Source organism: Euleptes europaea, chromosome 15 (assembly GCF_029931775.1).
Source record: "Euleptes europaea isolate rEulEur1 chromosome 15, rEulEur1.hap1, whole genome shotgun sequence".
Lineage (NCBI taxonomy): Eukaryota > Metazoa > Chordata > Lepidosauria > Squamata > Sphaerodactylidae > Euleptes > Euleptes europaea.
Window position 1 is genome coordinate 29511282 of NC_079326.1, and position 19224 is coordinate 29530505.

The 19224-nt window shown below is 41.2% G+C and overlaps 1 protein-coding gene across 3 annotated transcripts in view; it reads left to right on the top strand.

Moving 5' to 3' along the window:
* GALNT13 (polypeptide N-acetylgalactosaminyltransferase 13) overlaps window positions 1–19224 on the top strand; it is a 214198-nt gene that overhangs the window by 165027 nt on the left and 29947 nt on the right. For all 3 annotated transcript variants that reach the window (XM_056861046.1, XM_056861044.1, XM_056861045.1), the window contains exon 9: window positions 3745–3843. In XM_056861046.1, coding sequence (XP_056717024.1) covers window positions 3745–3843 — 99 coding nt within the window. The remainder of the gene's footprint in view (window positions 1–3744; window positions 3844–19224) is intronic.

The following is a 19224-nucleotide window of genomic DNA, read 5'->3' on the forward strand; positions in this document are numbered from 1 at the left end:
GATTAGCCTCCGCTACTCATGTGGAGGAGTGGGGAATCAAACCCGGTTCTCCTGATCAGACTCCACCACCCCAAACCACTGCTCTTCACCACGACACCACACTGGCAACATAAAAATGTTTTAAGTAAATAAAAAAATAAAAATGTTTTAAGTAAATAAATAAACAAAAATACTACACTTCCCACATCTGCCATGGCAAAGGCTCAGTGAGGTCACTGTGCAGTCAGAGAATATTGGGAAGAGAAGTGTGATTTATTTCCACCCCATTGAAATATCTCTGTTAATTTCCATGTCTCTTAAAAACATGATGAAAAATCAGATAATATGGGTTCTCTTTCTTGTCATTGCTCAGCCCTTAAACTGATCACGTGGAAACTGATTGATCATCTTAGCTGCTTGCTATTTGACATTTGGAAGCACAGCGAACTTTTTAAGCCAAGTGTTCAAAACCATGAAATTGAATGGAAAGAAGTCTTTAAGTAGCTTAATGAAGCTCATCTATTTTAAACCTAATAAGAAAATCATGATCTAGTAGTAAGCACTGTCTCTGAAGTTCAGTCTTCCCCTTTGGATGTTTTTTTTTTAAATTTCATTTGTGTACATTCATGTTACAAATACTGCCAATTTTATAGGTTACAGGTTAGAACACCAATTTCCACATTAGCATGAGGTGCTGTAAGTTGAGCCAATGCTTGTAATCATAATTCCATGATTATGATACACTCCTTCTACATAGTAGCCATCCAATTAGTGAGCTTTGTGGGGAGGGGGAGCACTGCTATGTAAGAAAGGGAGGCCAGCAGGAGCCTCTTACATTATGTGTAATGGCCCTTGTCAAGAAACTGAGCCCCCTAAGTTTCTTGTTCTGATGTTGTCAAATATTTGTACTCTGAATTAGGCTCTTCTTGGCCTACATGGTAAAAAGTTCTTGAAGAGGGGGGAAACTGCTCTGTCATTGCTTGGACTTTAATGAGCTGTCCCCATTAGCAACGAAGATAAGAACTCTAGGTGTGGGAGACTGACAATCCATTCCATTGACAGAGAAATTAAGGTTTGTCACATGGGAGAGAATGGGAGGTTTTTAGCTGCAGAAAAGACAAACCACTTCTAACTTATGATGACTTTTTTCAATCACCTGGTGATGCAATTAATTTCAAGCTGATGCAATTAATTGAGATCATCAAACAAAGATCTGATTGGTCAAGAGCTCTGGCCAAGCTCAGGCCAACTCAGCATCTTTTTGGCATAAAATAATTGCATTTCCAGTTCAATTTTGTTCTTGGATCCTATGCCATGGTTCCATGATCCACTTTTGGGCTTTATGATCATTGTTATGGTGCCTGGACACGCTGTTAGCCTCTGACTCTGGATAGAGTGGACCTTTTGATGGGCAACATCTTGAATCTTGAATTTTGAACTTTGAATTTTGTATCTTGCTTCTTGAATTAGTAGCACTAGTCAAGCTAGTGCTACTTGCTCCAGGTTTTGTTTTTTTAAGTGCCTCACTTGCTTTTACTGTCTTATTGTCTTATAAATATTCTTGCACAATTGTAATAAATTTCTTACTTATGTTTGTGTGGGGTTTTTATGTCTTCAAGTGGCTTTAATCTGATTTCAGTACCTTGACCAAAGGGCTACACCTACCAGATAATTAATTGATGAAATTCACACGGCAGGTGGCCAACCTCGCAGGTGTGACTTTCTTTTGTTATGCCCAGGAAGATTAGAAGTCTGTCTCTTGGCTTCTGGCTGGTTGGGTTAGAGAGGAAGAGCTGGTGGCAGCTATAAGGACTTGCACCCCAGGTGTTTTGAAAATTTTGAATACTGCCTGACTCATAACAAGAGCCCCCTGGATTGGAGGTTCTTGACAGCTCTTTCATCGGAGCAATTGCTGGACCCAGGAACAGTACCACACATTCAGCCTACTGTTAACTTGTGATAAGGTCATCAAAATAAGAGGAGCAAAACAGGTTATTTGGGACTCTTGTCAAATAATGAGTGGATGTGCAGCTGGTATAGCATGAACTGTTGTTTGCACCACAACAGCTACAGCTAAACTGTGTAGGCTTGGTCTGACATTAGGACTGATATCTACTGAACATCTCATAAGTGGGAGGTGACAGTTCATTCTTCTGGGGGCAACTCAGCCTTCATAACTTCCCATTTCCCACTAACAAGAGTTTTCCACCTTTCTGTCCCATCATGCCATCTTCTTCTTGTCCATACCAGTGCTAGATGTTTTAGAAGCATGCATCCCTGTTGTGGGAGCTTTCCTCACAATTCCCGGGTGCATGTAAGAAACTATACCTGTGGAAATCTCTAGCCATTGGGTATAAAGTAACATGTGGTCTGGCCTGAGGACAAATGAAGGACACCTCTGGGGATACTCTTCATTTGCCAAAGGAAAAGATGCCCGCAAGAAAGAAACAGTTTGTAAGGGTGTCCTGGGCCACACTGTCCTTCCCTATTCTGGATTTTGGATGTAATTTTTAGGCATTTCTCCTGGAAAAGTTATGTACCAATTAAGAAGAGGCTATGTGCATTTGCCAGGGAAGGAGAAGCCTTTCAACTGCTGGAACCTCGGGGCATGACTTTTCCTTTCTAAACTTGTGGGAGGAAAAGTGCAGTGCCATCATGAACCAGGGAAGATCCACTATGCCCAAAATAATCTCTCCAGCATAACCTTCATTAAACAGGTTCAAGAGGTTGACCACCTCTGGCCTAACTTCATGGTTATAATACAGTGTTCTCCCAAAACATATAATATGCTCATTTCACACACACAAGGTCTTCTGATCCTCCTCGGGGGAAAAAAATTAAGATGATTTCCAGTCAGATCATGTAGGTGGGGGAGCTGGGGGGTTGTTTCTTTTTTTGTTTTCAGTACTAATATCTCCCTTGCCTTTTGGAGCTTTTCTTCAGGGAAGTGATCTTGTATCTCTGCAGGTAAAATACCACTGGGTGACAGCAAATACTGGTTAACTTACTTGCTTTGTAAAAATGACATTAACATTACATCTAAATCTGTGGTTGCAAACTCATTTTCCCAAAGCAAATCTTACTTGTGTCTGGACATGGCGGTCTTAAATGTGATTCCTTTTGTATATACTTGGAGACATGCGCCTTAAGTCATTTCAGGGTTGTATTTTTTCTTTATTAAGCAAATAACTGCAAGCATTGACAAAACATACCTCAGACATAGACAAGATCAAGTTAAAACTGGATTTTTTTTCCAATTCCAGTTTTTCAAACAAACTCTCTGCTGCTGATGCCATTAGTGCACAACATGGGGAAATATGCAGAGACAAACATAACTGTGGTGGTATGCTACCAAGAATCACATTGGAAAGATATTCAGTACCCAGGTTCTCTTTGGAAACATTTCACAAGATGAAAATCTACCGCGAGCTTTAACATTTTGTTAGAACAAAGAGAAATGGTTGAATTTAATTTACATGAACATGAATATTCCCAATCCACAGCCAATGTGGCACTCAGATTCTGTCAATTCTAGTAATTGTAGACAATCTTGTTTTTTATATGTTTTTTTAAAATGCTTTTCATGTGCTATAACTTATGGTGCTTTTATTTGTCAGCCACCTTGAGGAGGCCTCTGGAGAGGCAGCATAAAATGTCCTCAGTCAATTAATCCATTGCCGTCTGTATTACTATTTTTGTTTCACTAAACCTTTAAACATTTTTATATTTTGATTTTCCTGGTTGTATGTATTTATTTACCCCTAGATCAGAAATGTTGAGACCAATCAGTGCTTGGATAACATGGGGCGCAAAGAGAATGAAAAAGTTGGAATATTCAACTGCCATGGCATGGGAGGAAACCAGGTAAAAAAAATCTCCTTTAAAACAATTTGGGTATAGGTGCTTATTTATGCTTATTTTTTACTCATGTCCTGTTGTTCTCTAAAGTGGCTTTTCACACTACTCCCCCTTCACAACAACAACCTTCTGAGGGTAGGTTAGGCTGAGAGATTGTGGCAGGCCCAATGTCACTTGGCAGGCTTCCATGGCTGAGAGAAAGATGTGAACCTGGTCATCCCAGGTCCTAGTCCTACACTCTAACTACTACATCACACCAGCCCTCAGGTGTACTTAATATTTCTAGGAGTCAACATAGACTACTTACTACACAGGAAATCAAGCTATGACACATTAAATAAGGATGTTTCTGTAGTTCAACAGTTTCATTTGCTGTTATGTTCATTGTATATTGTTACCCACTATAAGCTTCTGAAATGAAGCAGGAGAGAAGTTATATCCTCTCTGCATTAAGGATTGCTTTTCAAAATATCAGCAAGTTTTTCAATGGGTCCTTGACAGGATGGAATCATGATTTTGAAAGAGACCATGTGGGATTGTCTTGTACAACTATTGAAAGCGTTCCTATAATATTAGTATCCAAGGCAGGAGACTCTGCAGCCCTACTTGTAGCTTCTCCTGTTGCTCTTTAGAGATTAATCAGGAGAGCTTTTTTCCAACATTATACATAAATCTACTTGCCTTGTAATTTAAGTTAATTGCAACATCCTGGCTTCAGTTGAAGACAGTGAGCAATTTTTTTCTCCTCCTTCCTTATAATGGGACTGGTTGATTTTTCCTTGTGCCATAAGTCTTGCATTGTGCCTTGTCTTGCACTCTGCTGGCCTCCGGATTATTTATAGACTATGTCTATAATTTTGGGATTGTCACGCGTGCTGTTTGCGCTTGCTAGAGCTCTCTGTTCTTCTCCTGTTTGCCTGATTACCTTCTCCTTTCTTGGTTAGAGGCATATTCCCAGCTGCATCAGAGTGCTCATGTGGGTGTGTCAGGATACTTGAGGTTGGTTAACCTAGTTAGGCTTTAGGCACTTGCTTCCCAAGTAAAAGAACAACTTGTTTCTCTTCAGATCCAAACAAAACTATATTCTTTAATATTTAACACCAACTTTATAAGAACAATAGAAAAATGCAGAACTGGATACAGGAGAATTACCTTCTTTTTTAATTTTAACTTTATTTTAAAATACAAATAAAATACAATACAAGAGTCTAGAACAGAAATTACTAAATACATCAACAACAAAATATACAAGCACAAACTAACTGTACATTCTAGGGCAGTGATGGCGAACCTTTTAGAGACCGAGTGCCCAAACTGCAACCCAAAACCCACTTATTTATCGCCAAGTGCCAATGCGGCAATTTAACCTGAATACTGAGGTTTTAGTTTAGAAAAAACAACTCATACATTCACATCTTTTGCCTTAAAAGAAAAACACAATAACAGAGCTTTCAATGATACAAACAACTTTTTATTGAAAGGTAAAAGTTTGCCTTTGGCATGCATCTCTCCAGGACTCGTCATCTGCTCAGCCTGAACCTCCTCAAGAAGTGCTTGAAACTGTCGACAATTCAGAGCACGAGCTATGATGTAATTCACCATTTTTGTGACATCTTTGAGGACATCGTCAAATTATTTGAACAATTAATGTGATTTTTGCTGTTGTGTGCATGCTGATAATTTGTCTAACCTTGGCTCATACTTTGTAAGTTTGAGAGCAACACATGCAGCACTCAGGTAATCTGTTAGCCTGTTTCTGGTGTCAGATTTGATATAATTCAAAGCTGAAAACAGCTGCTCACACGCATAAGATGATCCAAACAAAGTAAGGAAAGCAATCCCAAGTGCTTTCATTGACTTAAAATTATTTGGCAGAGAATTCCACACTTTAAGGATTTTATTTTCAGAACTAACTGCTGTCCTTTGTCATCCTTTCTGTCTTCTCAAGTGTTTCACGCAGGTCATAGAATTTATTTTTCCAGATAGAGCTTTCTTGAAATTCTATTAGCTCCATTTCCAGATTTTCTAAATCTAACCAGTGTAGGCAGGAAAGATCAAGTTCTTCAAATTTGGCTTTATCTGGAGAAGTAAGAAAACACAGGGTTGTCTCCATCTTACGGAACTGTAAAAATCTGTTACTAAAATTCACCTTTGCAGCTGCTACAATGCTATAAGTTCCTTGTAGATTTCCTGATGGCTTGTAGGATTGTCTGCAAATGTAGAATTTTCTAAATGCATTTTTAGATTTGTAAAATATTTCAACTGCCCACTTTCAAGGTCTCTTTCAAAAACCTGCAGTTTTCTCTCAAATGTTTTGATATCACAAAACATTCTTTCTGCTGTTTTCCCTACACCTTGTAGTTGTTTGTTCAGTGCATTGAAGTGTTGTGTAAAATCTGTAAAAAACATGAGGTTGGTAAGCCAGGCCATATCAGTGAGCTGTGGATTTTCCCTCCCCTTTTTCATTCATAAACAGCCTAATTTCATCCAAGCAGGCTACAAATCTCTCCAGGACTCGTCCTCTACTCAGCCACCGGACATTATTGTACATAAGTAAACAATTATACTGTGCCTGAACCTCCTCAAGAAGTGCTTGAAACTGTCGACAATTCAGAGCACGAGCCATGATGTAATTCACCATTTTTGTGACATCTTTGAGGACATCGTCAAATTTTTTGCTGCTATCCCTGGCACAAAGAGCTTCTTGATATATAATACAATGGAACTGAATGACTTGATGTTTTGTTTCTTTAACAAAGAACTGTATGAAACCAGACGTTGCCCCCACCATAGAAGGTGCCCCATCACTAGTAATTGAAACCACTTTTTCTGGTCTTATGTCTTGTGACAAAAAAGCCTCCATCACAGCATTGTAGATATCTATCCCTTGTGTTCTTTTAGGCAAAGACACCAGTTTCACCAGCTCTTCTCTCATGATGTCACCAACAGCATAACGCAAAATTGCTGCTAGCTTTGCATGATTATTTACATCTGTGCTTTCATCCAAGCACATGGAGTAACAGCCTGCCTTTTGAAAGTCAGTGGTGAGCTGCTGACTAACATCACTTGCCATGCGCTGGACTCGATCTTTAACAGGATTTCTGCTAAGTGGCATCTCAGAGATGCGTTGAATAATTCTATCCTTGTTAGGGAAATCATGAAAAAGGGAATTACTCCCAGACAACATGGCTGTTTTGATAATTTCCCCATCAGAGAGGGGCTTACCATGTTTTGCTATGCACAGTGAAATGTGAAAACTGGCACCTGTCAGATGATTTGTTCTAGAAAGCGTCCGCAGCTCAGCTGAGAGAGGGAGGGGCCCAGACGCAGCTTTTGGAGCCCTGGAAGAGCGGGGCAGAGCCAAAAGGCGAGCACGTGCCCAGGAACAGCTGAGCCACAGCCGCAGCTCAGCTGAGAGAGGGAGGGGCCCAGATGCCGACCCAGGAGGCCTTTGAAGGACGGGAGGCTCGGGAGGGGGTGGACGCTGCTGCCGTGTGCCTGGCCCTCTCACGCAACCGCAGTGAGCCACTTACCTGCACGTGCCCACAGAGGGGGCTATACGTGCCATAGGTTTGCCAACATGGTTTTAGGGGAAAAAAACATTCCATTTTACAAACTTTTTGGACTTTTGGCCATGTAAAAGACAGGTTTGTTTACTCAGACGAATACACTCTGACAGCTTCTCCAGCCACTCCTCCTTCTTTGGGATGATATTTTTCTTCCAATTTTGGGCAAGGATTAACCTTGCCAATGTTACTGCATTAAGCACAGTTTCATGGACTTCTTTCGGAAGAAAATCCATGCAATTCAACAAGAAAACCTTAGGGGGGAGATTACGCTTTTTTTTCTTTTTACCTTGTGAGATCACCCTAGCAATCATATTCCAGAATTCCACCGCTCTGCTGCATTCTTACCATAAATGTATAAAATTTGCATTAGCTGCTCCACATATCCAGCAATCCCCATTAGCCCCTTGATAAATGTTTGCCAATTTAGAGGGTGACATGTGCCACTGGTATAGCATTTTTATTAAATTTTCTTTGGCAGAGATGTTTACAGAAAATTCTAACCCACTTCTTAGCATGAATGCCCAAGCCTCTGGATTTACTGTGGCTTTCAGATCGTTTGTCCAGAGCTTTACAATTTTTTTCCTGTGGTTTACTCTCAACCTGCAGTAGATAGTTATAAATCTTAGATAGTACCTTCTTTTCGCTGGCTAATGCAAGTTTTTCATAATCTGTCAACTGGGTTCTTATTTCCCCCTTACGTAGCTACATTTGTAAGAAACTTTTGATCTGTAGATACTGGAACCAAGAAATCTGCTGCTTAAAGATGATATGTCTGCAAAAGCTATAATGGTTTGCCTGTAAGGGACTAAAGTTTTATAATTGGACATTCCCAGATCTTCCCAAACCTTAAAATTCCTTTCCTTAGCAGCCTGCCTAAAGTTTTTGGATCTTGTAACAGAAGCTAGTGGTGATATTCCAGGAGCTAATTTAGCTCTAACCTTTGGCCAGGCTTCATCTAAGGCATTAATTACAGAATTATCTTTGGCATAATAGTGCTTCTTTTCCTTTGTATTAATCCAAATCCAGACTCTCAGTGGTATTGACACAAAGGATTGTTCAATTACAGTTAGTGTTGTATCTTTATCCTCCTTTATCTATTTATTTATCCAATCTACTCTAGCTGAATAATACTTTTTTTATATTGGGGATTCCCAGGCCTCCTTTTATCGTCTTATCCTGCACATCCTGAAAATTAATCCTGGGTTTCTTATAACTCCAAATAAAATTAGACAAGCATTTTTGCATGCTTTTCAGCTCTTGCTCCTAAAACATTGCTTCTTTTCCAAATTTTAAACACATTCCAAATTTTAAACACATCGCAATAATGGCATGATCAGAGTGTATACTAGGCTCAGTGCTGGAAGAATAAACATATTTACCTAGCTGTTTTAAAATTTAAAAAAAGTCAATCCTGGAGTAACTTCAGTGAACCAGTGAAAAAAAAGGTATAATCCTGACTACAGGGTGTTGCTGTCTCCAAATATCTACCAAATTCAAATGGTCTATAGCATATTTCAACAAGCTATTAAGGGAGGGATTAACTTTACCAAGTTTACTTTTAGCTAATCTATCATCCCACTGACAACATACAGCATTGAAATTGCCACCCATTATCTAATTCCCTTCAACAAATTCTTTTAGCTTCCTATTCAGTAATTTATAGAAGCCCTTTTGTTCTTTGTTCGGTCCATATATTGAGCCCACTGGCAACTTTTTCCCATTGAAGGTTCCCTTAATAAAAAGGAATCTATCTGCTGGTTCTTGTAAAATATCTTCACCATTGCTTTGAATATTTAAAAGGTAAATAGCAATACCGCTAGTTTTCTTATAATACTTTGTGTAGTATACTTGGCCTATTTTTACACAATTTAACAAATGTTCTTTACCAGTTTAAACTTGTGTTTCTTACAGTAAAGCAATATTGGCATTCTGCTTTTAAAGGTGATGGAAAATTTGTGTTCTTTTACAGGGCTTGTTCAAGCCATTAACGTTTAAGGATATTAATTTCAATGGGTGTTCTACTAGGTTGAAAGAGCCCTTTGTCAATACTGCTGATGTTGAAATACCTCCATTAACTCCTTTTTACCATTTTCATCAACACATACATTAGTAAAAGAGTGGATGATTGTTATTTCCAGTTCTAATGGTACTTTCTGAATGCTCTCTGCAAATTCACGATCCTCCACATATCTAGGTTTGACCCTATCCATGGTAATGAGAATCTCAAGATTAGGGTGGCAGCATCCAGTATCAGAGGTCTTATTGGGGATATCTGTCATAAGTTCTTTGCAATACATCTGAGCAATTTCTATATCCAATAAGAAGGGAGGATGATCTTTTTGGTCTTTTTTCTCAGCCCTTGTATTACAGTCAGTGTCTTTATCCTCTGTTCCTCTCATCCTCTGATGTTCTTTGCTTTCCAAGTTTTCAAATGCTGATATTATGCCCTCTTCAAACTGCTGTATTCCCATGATGTCCGAATCTGTGCATGAAAGAGAAAGCAATTGGTTGTTTTTTTGGGGGGTGGGGGCATACATTCTCTTGGGTTGTCTGCTTTTGTAACAAGCAGCCTGGGTTGTTTAAATTAGCCCAGGGTTGTCAAGATGGCAGGCTGTTGCGGGCAATGAAAATAGTCTCTGCTCAAAATTCCAGTATAGGTATCTTGTATCCCTGGAATAATCTAATAAACAGAGTTCAGAAATAACAATTTTGCAGGTGCTCCCAGGGACAGTCCTATATCAACTTCTTGTTAACAGCCGCTTGAAACCCCGCATAACCACTTTTGCCACAGTGAAACTACGGAATAATTAAATTTATGATAAGCACAATTTCAGTCAAAAACCCCCACCAATACTGATAATAAAGAAAAAAACACAGTCTCCGACAAAAAGCAGCCTTTGTAAGCTCTTTTTATTAAAGCCTCTTTCTCTCCGTTTACTCCTCCTCTCTCTATGCCAGTATACACTTAATTGGCAAAAGCCTTCAGAGGCTTCAAAGGCTTATTCAAAAGGAGGGAAACAATAAATTGTTTCCAAATGCTAGGATAAGAGTTCTTCCTCGCTTTATATAGTCTTTATCAGTCAAAAGGTGCCTGTGTATACAAGGAGGGTTTGTTTCTCCGGGTGGAATAGGAGAAGTTACAGCATGTCTGCTCCGATCGACGTCTCAGCAACGTCCCACAGGACCCTTACAGGAGAATTGTCTTCATTCTTATTCTATATTAATTCCAACTAACAATCTTCTAAGACATTTTCTTCCAGCGTTCTCATGGGGAGGATCTCCTCTCCCCAGGACTTCATTGCAGCAGCTCCCTTCATGGACTTTGCCTTAAGACAGGCTGCTGGGGCCTAGCTCTCTCCATAGCTATTCAGCCCTCCCTAGTCTACAGCTTCCTCAACTCTCAGGCTCCTTCCACCTCCTGAGGGAATTCTCTGCTGCAGATATCTGGACTTCAGCTCTAGCCTTGTTTTCTGACTTCCTTCAGAGTTCTTCTTCTATGTCTTGCTGACTAAGCTAATTCTACTTATAGTTTGAAGGGGATCTGAAAACTCTCACTAGTGATTGGCTCTTATCAAAGTTTGCTAAAGGGGCCAATAAGAGTGCTACATTGTCCCGGCTGTCTGGTTGGTTCTTCTCTAACCAGTCTGTGGGCCAGTACAACAGCTCTATTTTCCCTCTTTCTTCTCTAATCGGTTAGTTTTACAAACCCTGAATGATTGATCAGCTTTCTATAACCCATAAAGAACTTAAATTCATTATAATACATATACTTTCTGCTTACAATTATGTATATATACAAATATATGCATGGGGTTTTTCGATTTCTTCACAGAGTGCTATTTAAAAGGAAGTCATTTTTGTTTCAGCTTATACACATAACCAAATAGCATTACAAACCTGAGGGGGTACATTAAACATGATGTCTGTAGCTGTGGTTTTTACTTGCATAAGTTACAGAACTGAAGCAAGGTAGCTAGCCTGAAATTGAGAGGGTGATCTAAAAATAATTAGAACTTTAATGTTGCAATCCAAAATAGTTACTCCTGCCTTAAGCCTATTGACGTCTGTGGCTTTAAACTGGAGTAACTGTTCTGGATTGTATTGTAAATCTGGCAGTACTAGTGAGTAATTTGTTTAGAGCTGCAGAGAGCTTGAAATTTGCTAGAAGATTGCATTGTCTTGATTCTTGCAGATCTGGAGACAAAAAAGAAATAAATGAACTTACCCTGACAGGTCAGTTTCAGCGTTGGTCAGTTTTAGTCCTTTTTGTTGCCCTTCAGAAGGTTATGTATGCCATTACTGCTCCATAATCTGAACAAAGTAAATCTAGGAATAAAAACAGTGCGAGCAAAATGTAAAAGTTTCCCAGCCAGCTTTACTGCCAGCTTCTTCCTCTTTTATATCTCCTTTTATAGTTTCAAGTCTTACATGAACCTTGTTTGTTCAGCTTGTCCTTAACTGTAATGACATCTTAAATATTTTGGTCTTTACAGTCACTCTTTAAACAATTTATCCTCAATAGAGTGGCAGCTCCAAGAGGCCTTGTGGACAATAATTTCAGTGTCCTGCAGTACCTTTTGGTCAGTTCTGCTTGCTTTTATTGAAGGACGATGAACATATGCCATTGGGCCTCCTTAGCATCTGAAAAAGTCTTGAACCTCAGAAATCTCTTTCTATCAAATGATGTGAAAAATCAAGTCAAACATTGCAAACTGGTCTTATACATTCACATGCAACACTGTATATGAGCCAGACCATTATTCCTACATCAAAAGGAATAATATTGGTGATGACGGCATAGCTAACCTAGCATAGGCTAATGGTGCTCGAGGAATTTTTAAGTAATGAAAGATAAATGGAGAAATAGAACTATTTTAGTTTCAGAAGAAAGGAAAAATACCTCGGACATGATCCATTCACACCACAGGCACAGTGCTTTTGTATGGAGAACACAAAAAGTGCTCAGTATAGCTCTTTTCTCCTACCTCTCCCTATTGTGCACACACAGATAATAATATAGGATGCTTGGAAAAATGAACTATGTGCACCTCCCATATTTAGCCCTTTCTGTCTGCCCAACTGCCTGGTACTCAGAGCCCAAGTAACTTTGGAAGCACTTTAAAATAATATTCCTAAGATCTAATACATGAGAAAATGTAGCATGTCTGTAGCATTTCTCCTGCAATGCTGGAAAGGTCTTTCATTTTGCAAATGTGCAATTTTGTGTTTGAGCTAGGGTTGCCAGGTCCCTGCTGAGGGTGGGGGATCCCCTGCCCTCAGCGGATGCTCTCCACCAGTGCTCAGCTGGCTGGTGGGGAGAGAAAAGGTGCCAAAAGAGGTGGCTGTCCCCGAAGTGACATCAGCATATCACTAGGGGCTGCCAGGGGCACTCTGGCATTTGGACAAAACTCTGTGCTTTAACCGATGTACTCAGCAACTGACATCAGTGCTTCATTGGCAAGGGCCCCCACCCACCTGCCAGGGAGACCTGGCAACCCTAGTTTGGGCATATATGCAAAGTCTTTGTGAAAAACTCTAGGCTATTGTAACCAAATATTAGAATATGAAGAAATAAAACACTTAATTCTGCTTTTAATATTGTTCCTTTCCAAGGCACCCTAATTGGCAACTTAGTATGATTTGCACGCATTCTCTAATTGGTAATGCAATCAAGTTCAATTAGGCATGCTTTGCTGAAGGCTGCTTTCCACAATTAATTGGCGAAAGGTTGCCTTCAACAATTAGAAGAAAGCGCTTTCCTTGTAGCTTCGATTAGAATTCTTTAAATCAATCGAGAGGTGAACTCAGAATAATTGAGAGTCTTGTAAATAATTAAAAAAGCAGCCACAGTAGATTGCTTTATACCAGGATCCTCAGGTTTTTCTGGCCTGTGACCCACCATTATCCTCAACTTTCAACTTAAGATCCACTTCTAATCTTTTGTTACCACATGATGTATAGTATGCTAATGTATAAGATGCTGGTGCTAGGACAGTCCTAGACATCTTGCTTTCCCAAGCAAATTTAATTTCTGCTGCCCATTTGACACTAAAATGTAAATCATAATGAAATAATGTTTGATTCCAAATATGGGGGCCTAATGTAGTTTTTGCAGCCTCATTTCTACAAAAACTCCTGCCTATCGGTTAATAAAAACTTTGATCATGTATACCTGGCTGCTCCAGGGATACTGCACTTTCATTTTTAAAAGCTTCGTGAATTCTCTTCTGTGTTTGTTAAACTTCTTAAACTGCTGTCTATTTTATGTCATTTTGCATTTGGGTTTCCATAATAATCAGCATGGAACAAAGTAAGATATTTGTAGTTGCATGTGCTAAAAAATAACCAAAGGTCATGTTGGTCCAAAACAAAAATTGTGTAATAAAAGGTATATATTTTCATTACACAATTCTTGTTTTGGGATTTTTTTTCTGATGACCATCACAGCTAGTTACCAATGATAGAACTATCCTCCATGAATCTGTCTATGCCTGTGGCCATCACTACATCCTCTAACAGCAAATTCCACATTTTAACCATTTGTGTGTAAAGAACTATTTCCTTTTGTCCATCCTGAATTTACTGTCCATCAACTTAATTGGACGCCCCAGAGTTCTAGTACTTTAGGAGATGGAGAAATAGTTATCTCTGTCCACTCTCACTACCCCATGCACAATTTTACAAACCTCTATCATGTTCCCCCTTACGCATCCCTTTTCTAAACTGAAATGTCCCAGACTCTTCAGGTTTTTTTCATAGAAAAGGTTCTCCAACTCCTTAATCATCTTGGTTTCCCTCTTCTGTGTTTTTTCCAGCTCTGCAATGTCCTTTTTGAGATATGGTGCCCAGAACTGCTAACCATATTCCAAATGAGGCCTCATCGTAGATCTCTACAGGGGCATTATAATATTGGCCGTTTTATCTCCAATCCCTTTCCTGATAATTCCCAGCATAGAATTTTCCTTTTTCACTGTGGTGGCATCTTGGGTTGACATTAACATTGAGCTATCCACTATGACCCCAGTCTTTTCCCTTTCAGTCTCACCAGTTCAAACCCCATTGGCATATACTTAACGTTGGGATTTTTTTTAGTTCCAGTATGTATCACCTTACACTTACCTACGTTGAACTTCATTTGCCGCATTGTTGCTCACTCGTGCAATTTGTGGAGAACCTCCCAAACAGGGCACTATGAAAAACAATTCCACTGTAGCATTTCTGTATCTCGTGTAAAAAGTTTCCCTTTCATTTGAAGAAAAAAATACTTCAGCATTGCTTGTGATATGATCTATACTTTCTAGCAAACATATGGCTTTTCAAGATTGAAAGTGGCCTGGGGGAGTTAGCTTTTCATAGACAAAGTCCCAAGTGGTCGCTGGTGTTTAATAACACCAGAGCTACTCTGGACTCTTATTTACTCTACAAAAATATTGTTGATGCATTCTGAGACAAGGAAGTGATGAAAAAGACTATGTCACCACTATAAAGAATTGTTTTTGCATTCAATGTTTCTTTATACAAAGGTGCAAGAACCTTTATAACTGGTGATGCCAATGAATCTTGCAGTTATCAGGTTCAGATCATTAATTGGCTTGTTTATCATGTTTCTATACATTACAAGTCAAATATCACCTCCCAGAGATATTCAGAATTAGTTTGTAATGGAAAACAAGGCTGTTTGCTTGTGTTATTAGCATCGTCAGCAGAGTCCACTGCACATCCTTATTTGGTAGAAAAGAGCAAGAGTCCAGTAGCACCTTAAAGACTAACAACATTTCTGGCAGGGTATGAGCTGTGGCTCATGAAAGCTCATACCCTGCCAGAAATTTCATTAAGTCTTTAAGGTGCTACTGGACTCTTGCTCTTTCCTACTGCTAGTGACAGACTAACACGGTGACTCATCGTGCACATCCTTATGGTCTTCGGGCATCAAGAGGGTGGCAACAGAAGCTGGCCACTGAAGCTCGCATTCCACATGCACAGCTCTACCTTTCTGAACCAAAGGGAGATATCAGGCATGCTGTGCACTCTTGAATCACAGAGAGACCCTTCATCAACCTGCTGTTAGGATTGTCTCCACAACTACACAGGCCCATGTGTGACAGTACCTTGATGTTGGCAACACAAGAAACCACTTTGATGGCACTGTGACTGCAAAGACTCCTTAGCACTTTCAAAAACAACACAGGCAGGTTCCTACTCCTTCTCTAGATAGCACCCTCATCCCCTAATAGGTCAGTCTCACTGATAATTGCAGAAATCCCATTGGCAACATTATGAGTAGTTCATGCCATAGCAGTAAGAGTAATTTAACAGCCAATAGTGATTTAACAGCCGAGGAACAGACTAGCCAGAAATATGAGCTTCGTGGCGCAGAGTGGTAAGCTGCAGTACTGCAGTTCAAGCTCTGCTCACAACCTGAGTTCAGTCCCGACGGGAGTCAGTTTCAGGTAGCCGGCTCAAGGTTGACTCAGCCTTCCATCCTTCCGAGGTCGGTAAAATGAGTACCCAGCTTGCTGGGGGTAAAGGGAATATGACTGGGGAAGGCACTGGCAAACCACCCCGTAAACAAAACCTACCTAGTAAACATCGGGATGTGACATCACCCCATGGGTCAGGAATGACCTTTACCTTTTTTAAGTGCTTCCTGAGGGTGGAGGATGTCACGGTCTCTCCTGGCAACTAGCTTCCACCTGCTGCCATGGCTATGTGCCTAAGCTAAATCACTGAGGAGGTGGGATCCATGACAAAAACGTTATCCAGTTTGGGCTCCTCCTGCCCAGTATCAGGATACCAGCCACCACCAGAGAAGGTCCAGTTATTGGCATGTTCCCAGTTCAGTGCTAGAAGAGATGGTTTCTGGTCTGCCTCAGCTAGGAGGTCCTATGCCTTAGAGACTTTTAAACTCAGTCTTCCTGGCTTTCTTTCCCTCCCTTCTGGATTTCTGTCTCACTAGCGATAGGCTGTCTGTCGGGATCTGTGTCCTTCCAGAGCCGTAGCCATCTGTGGGCTGGAGTTGTTTCTGCAAGAAATTCCCTCTTCCCCCATGGATCAGGTGCTTTTGTTTCCAAAATATTTATTCCACTAAGTGCCTAATTAAGCAGGAAACACAGATTGTTAGGAAATGTTTTACAGCAAAGGCAAATACAGCCACAGAGCTGAGGGCAGGAGCGCCTGGGCCAGGGTGGGGGGAGTGGACGCAACGTGGCCCAGGGGCCCACTGGCCTTCATGATGTGCCAGCCAAGCTCAGTGGGGGCACAGTTGGCTTGGCGACGCCTGGTGAGGTGGAGTGTGACATGCACAGGCAGCTCGTTCCCACTGCCGGCCTGGTGTGTGTGCTGATGTGGGAGGTGGCCAGGCAGGGACACCAGTGGAGAAGTGGGAAGCAGCATGGCTGGAGGCACAGCTGCGGTGAGCCTGCACCTGGTGGCAGCCGGCGCTGCACGAGGCACTCTAGGCAGCCTCTTTCCTGTTGCAGCCAGGCGCCAGCCGCAGCCTCTGACCAATAATTGCCACTGCAGCCTGTGCCACCCCCTCTCTTCTGCCGCTGCTGTCTCTCTTCCTGCGCCGAGGGCAACCGCTCCCCCAAGCCCCCTCTAGATTTGGCCCTGGGCAAAAATTGCAAGGTTAGCTAGAGTAAACATAAAATAGTGCTGTGTGCGTGTGTAAAGTGCCTTCAAGTCGCATCCGACTTATGGGCTTTTGGGGTTTTCATGGCAAGAGACTAACAGAGGTGGTTTGCCAGTGCCTTCCTCTGCACAGCAACCCTGGTATTCCTTGGTGGTCTCTCATCCAAATACTAACCAGGGCTGACCCTGCATAGCTTTTGAGATCTGACGAGATCAGGCTAGCCTGGGCCATCCAGGTCATGGCAAAATAGTGCTAGCTAGCATTAACTTACACTTGGATGAAAACCCCCCCATTTTACTTGTGCTGTCAGTCTCTGACAGACCTCTGAATAAGCTTACCAAGGCTGAGTTCCCCCAAGGTTCCAGGACTGGAAATAGAAAAAACTAGAATGACTGGCTGATGGTGGAGAACATGGGTTATGTCGCTGGTTGTGATTTTGGACCAACAATAGTTGGGGAACATACTCTCTAGTTCTCACCACAAACTAATCACCAATAAATTGCCCAGTAGACGGTCAGAGGCTTTCTAGCCCCCTGTATATCACTTTGGTTTTGGGGCAAAATTATCTCTTGGCACCTTTAAGACGATATCTCATCTTTCATCAGAGGGGAAGTGACAGCTCAAGATGCCCAGATTTTCTGAGGTCATGCATCACCGTAAAAGTGCCACTCTGTCTCTTTTAGTGCCGCTAAGGATCTACTCACCCATTCCAGCAAATTAATGAATATTATTTTAGCATCAGAACGACCTCCATTCATAACAGAGCCAATACATTCATAACAGAGCCAATTCATAACAGAGCCAACTTCCTCAGGAGGTGGTAAACTCTCCTTCCATGGAAGTTTTTAAGAAGAGGTTAGATGGCCATCTGACAGCAATGCTGATTCTGTGACCTTAGGCAGATGATGAGAGGGTGGGCATCTTCTGGTCACTGGCGGAGGGGGTTGTGAATTTCCTGCATTGTGCAGGGGGTTGGACTTGATGACCCTGGTGGTCCCTTCCAACTCTATGATTCTATGATTCTATGAAGGATTCTATAATTCTATTTAATTAGCGGAGTGAACCGCCACAAGGATTTTCACCTCCCTTAACGACAGTAATTTAAGCAAATCAACAAGTCAGGTGTATCTGCATTACAAGTGTATAGTAAAGCAGTCGTCCTTTTAGTAATGAATTCTTAAATAAATGTTTTTTACATTTTGTGCATTTTTGTTCTTTTTATCCCATGTTCTCAGTGTATCTATCCTATGTACAGAGGTAATCTTGTGCCTAATAAGTACTAAGCTAACAGGTGTAACCCACTGTGTTTTATCTTTTCATGACAAATGGTGATAGCATAATATAAAGTAGAAGTTACACAGAGGTTTTTAATAAAATGCAACACAGAAGTTGCACTAACAGTGACCTGGGCGGCCCATACTCGAGTTTTGAAGTGTGTGTGGCCTTTTTAAAAAGTCCAACACAGTCCAAACTCCAAATGGGGCCACCAATAATAAACGCTAACTGCACAAATCAAACTGCAGTCCTAAATAAAACTGTCTTCAACTGCCCCCTGAGGAGAGTGTTCCATAATTGGGGGGCTGCCATGGAAAAGGCCCTCTCTCTACCCTTAACCCCTGTGCTATACCTGTTCATCACACTGGTATAATTCACACGCACAAAAAGTGTTAACAAGTGTGAGAACTGAGCTTACCAAACCAAATTATGCTTCCTGTGACTAGCCCAAGGTCACCCAGCTGGCTTCATGTGCAGGAGTCAAGAAACCAACCTGGTTCTCCAGATTAGCCTCCACCACTCATGTGGAGGTGTGGGAAAGCATACCCGGTTCTCCAGATCAGACTCCACCTCTCCAAACCACCGCTCTTAACCACTACATCACGCTGGCTATACACATATACACTTTCTTTCTGCCCCTGAACCCATCACTCTCTTTCTCTTTCTGCCCCTAACCATCACTCTCTTTCTTTCTTTTTCTGCCCCCTACCCCATTACTCTCTTTTTCAGCCCCCTACCTCTTCACTCTATTTATGTCTCTTTCTGCCTCCCCACTCCAGCATTTTTTATTTCTTTCCTTCGAAAAGGGGCTCCTGAGGCTCATGGGGGAAAATCCTAATTCCCCCCATCACTGAGCCTGGTCAGCTCCACCACCCCCTTTTGACTCGGCCTAGAACTGCATTGGTGCCTGGG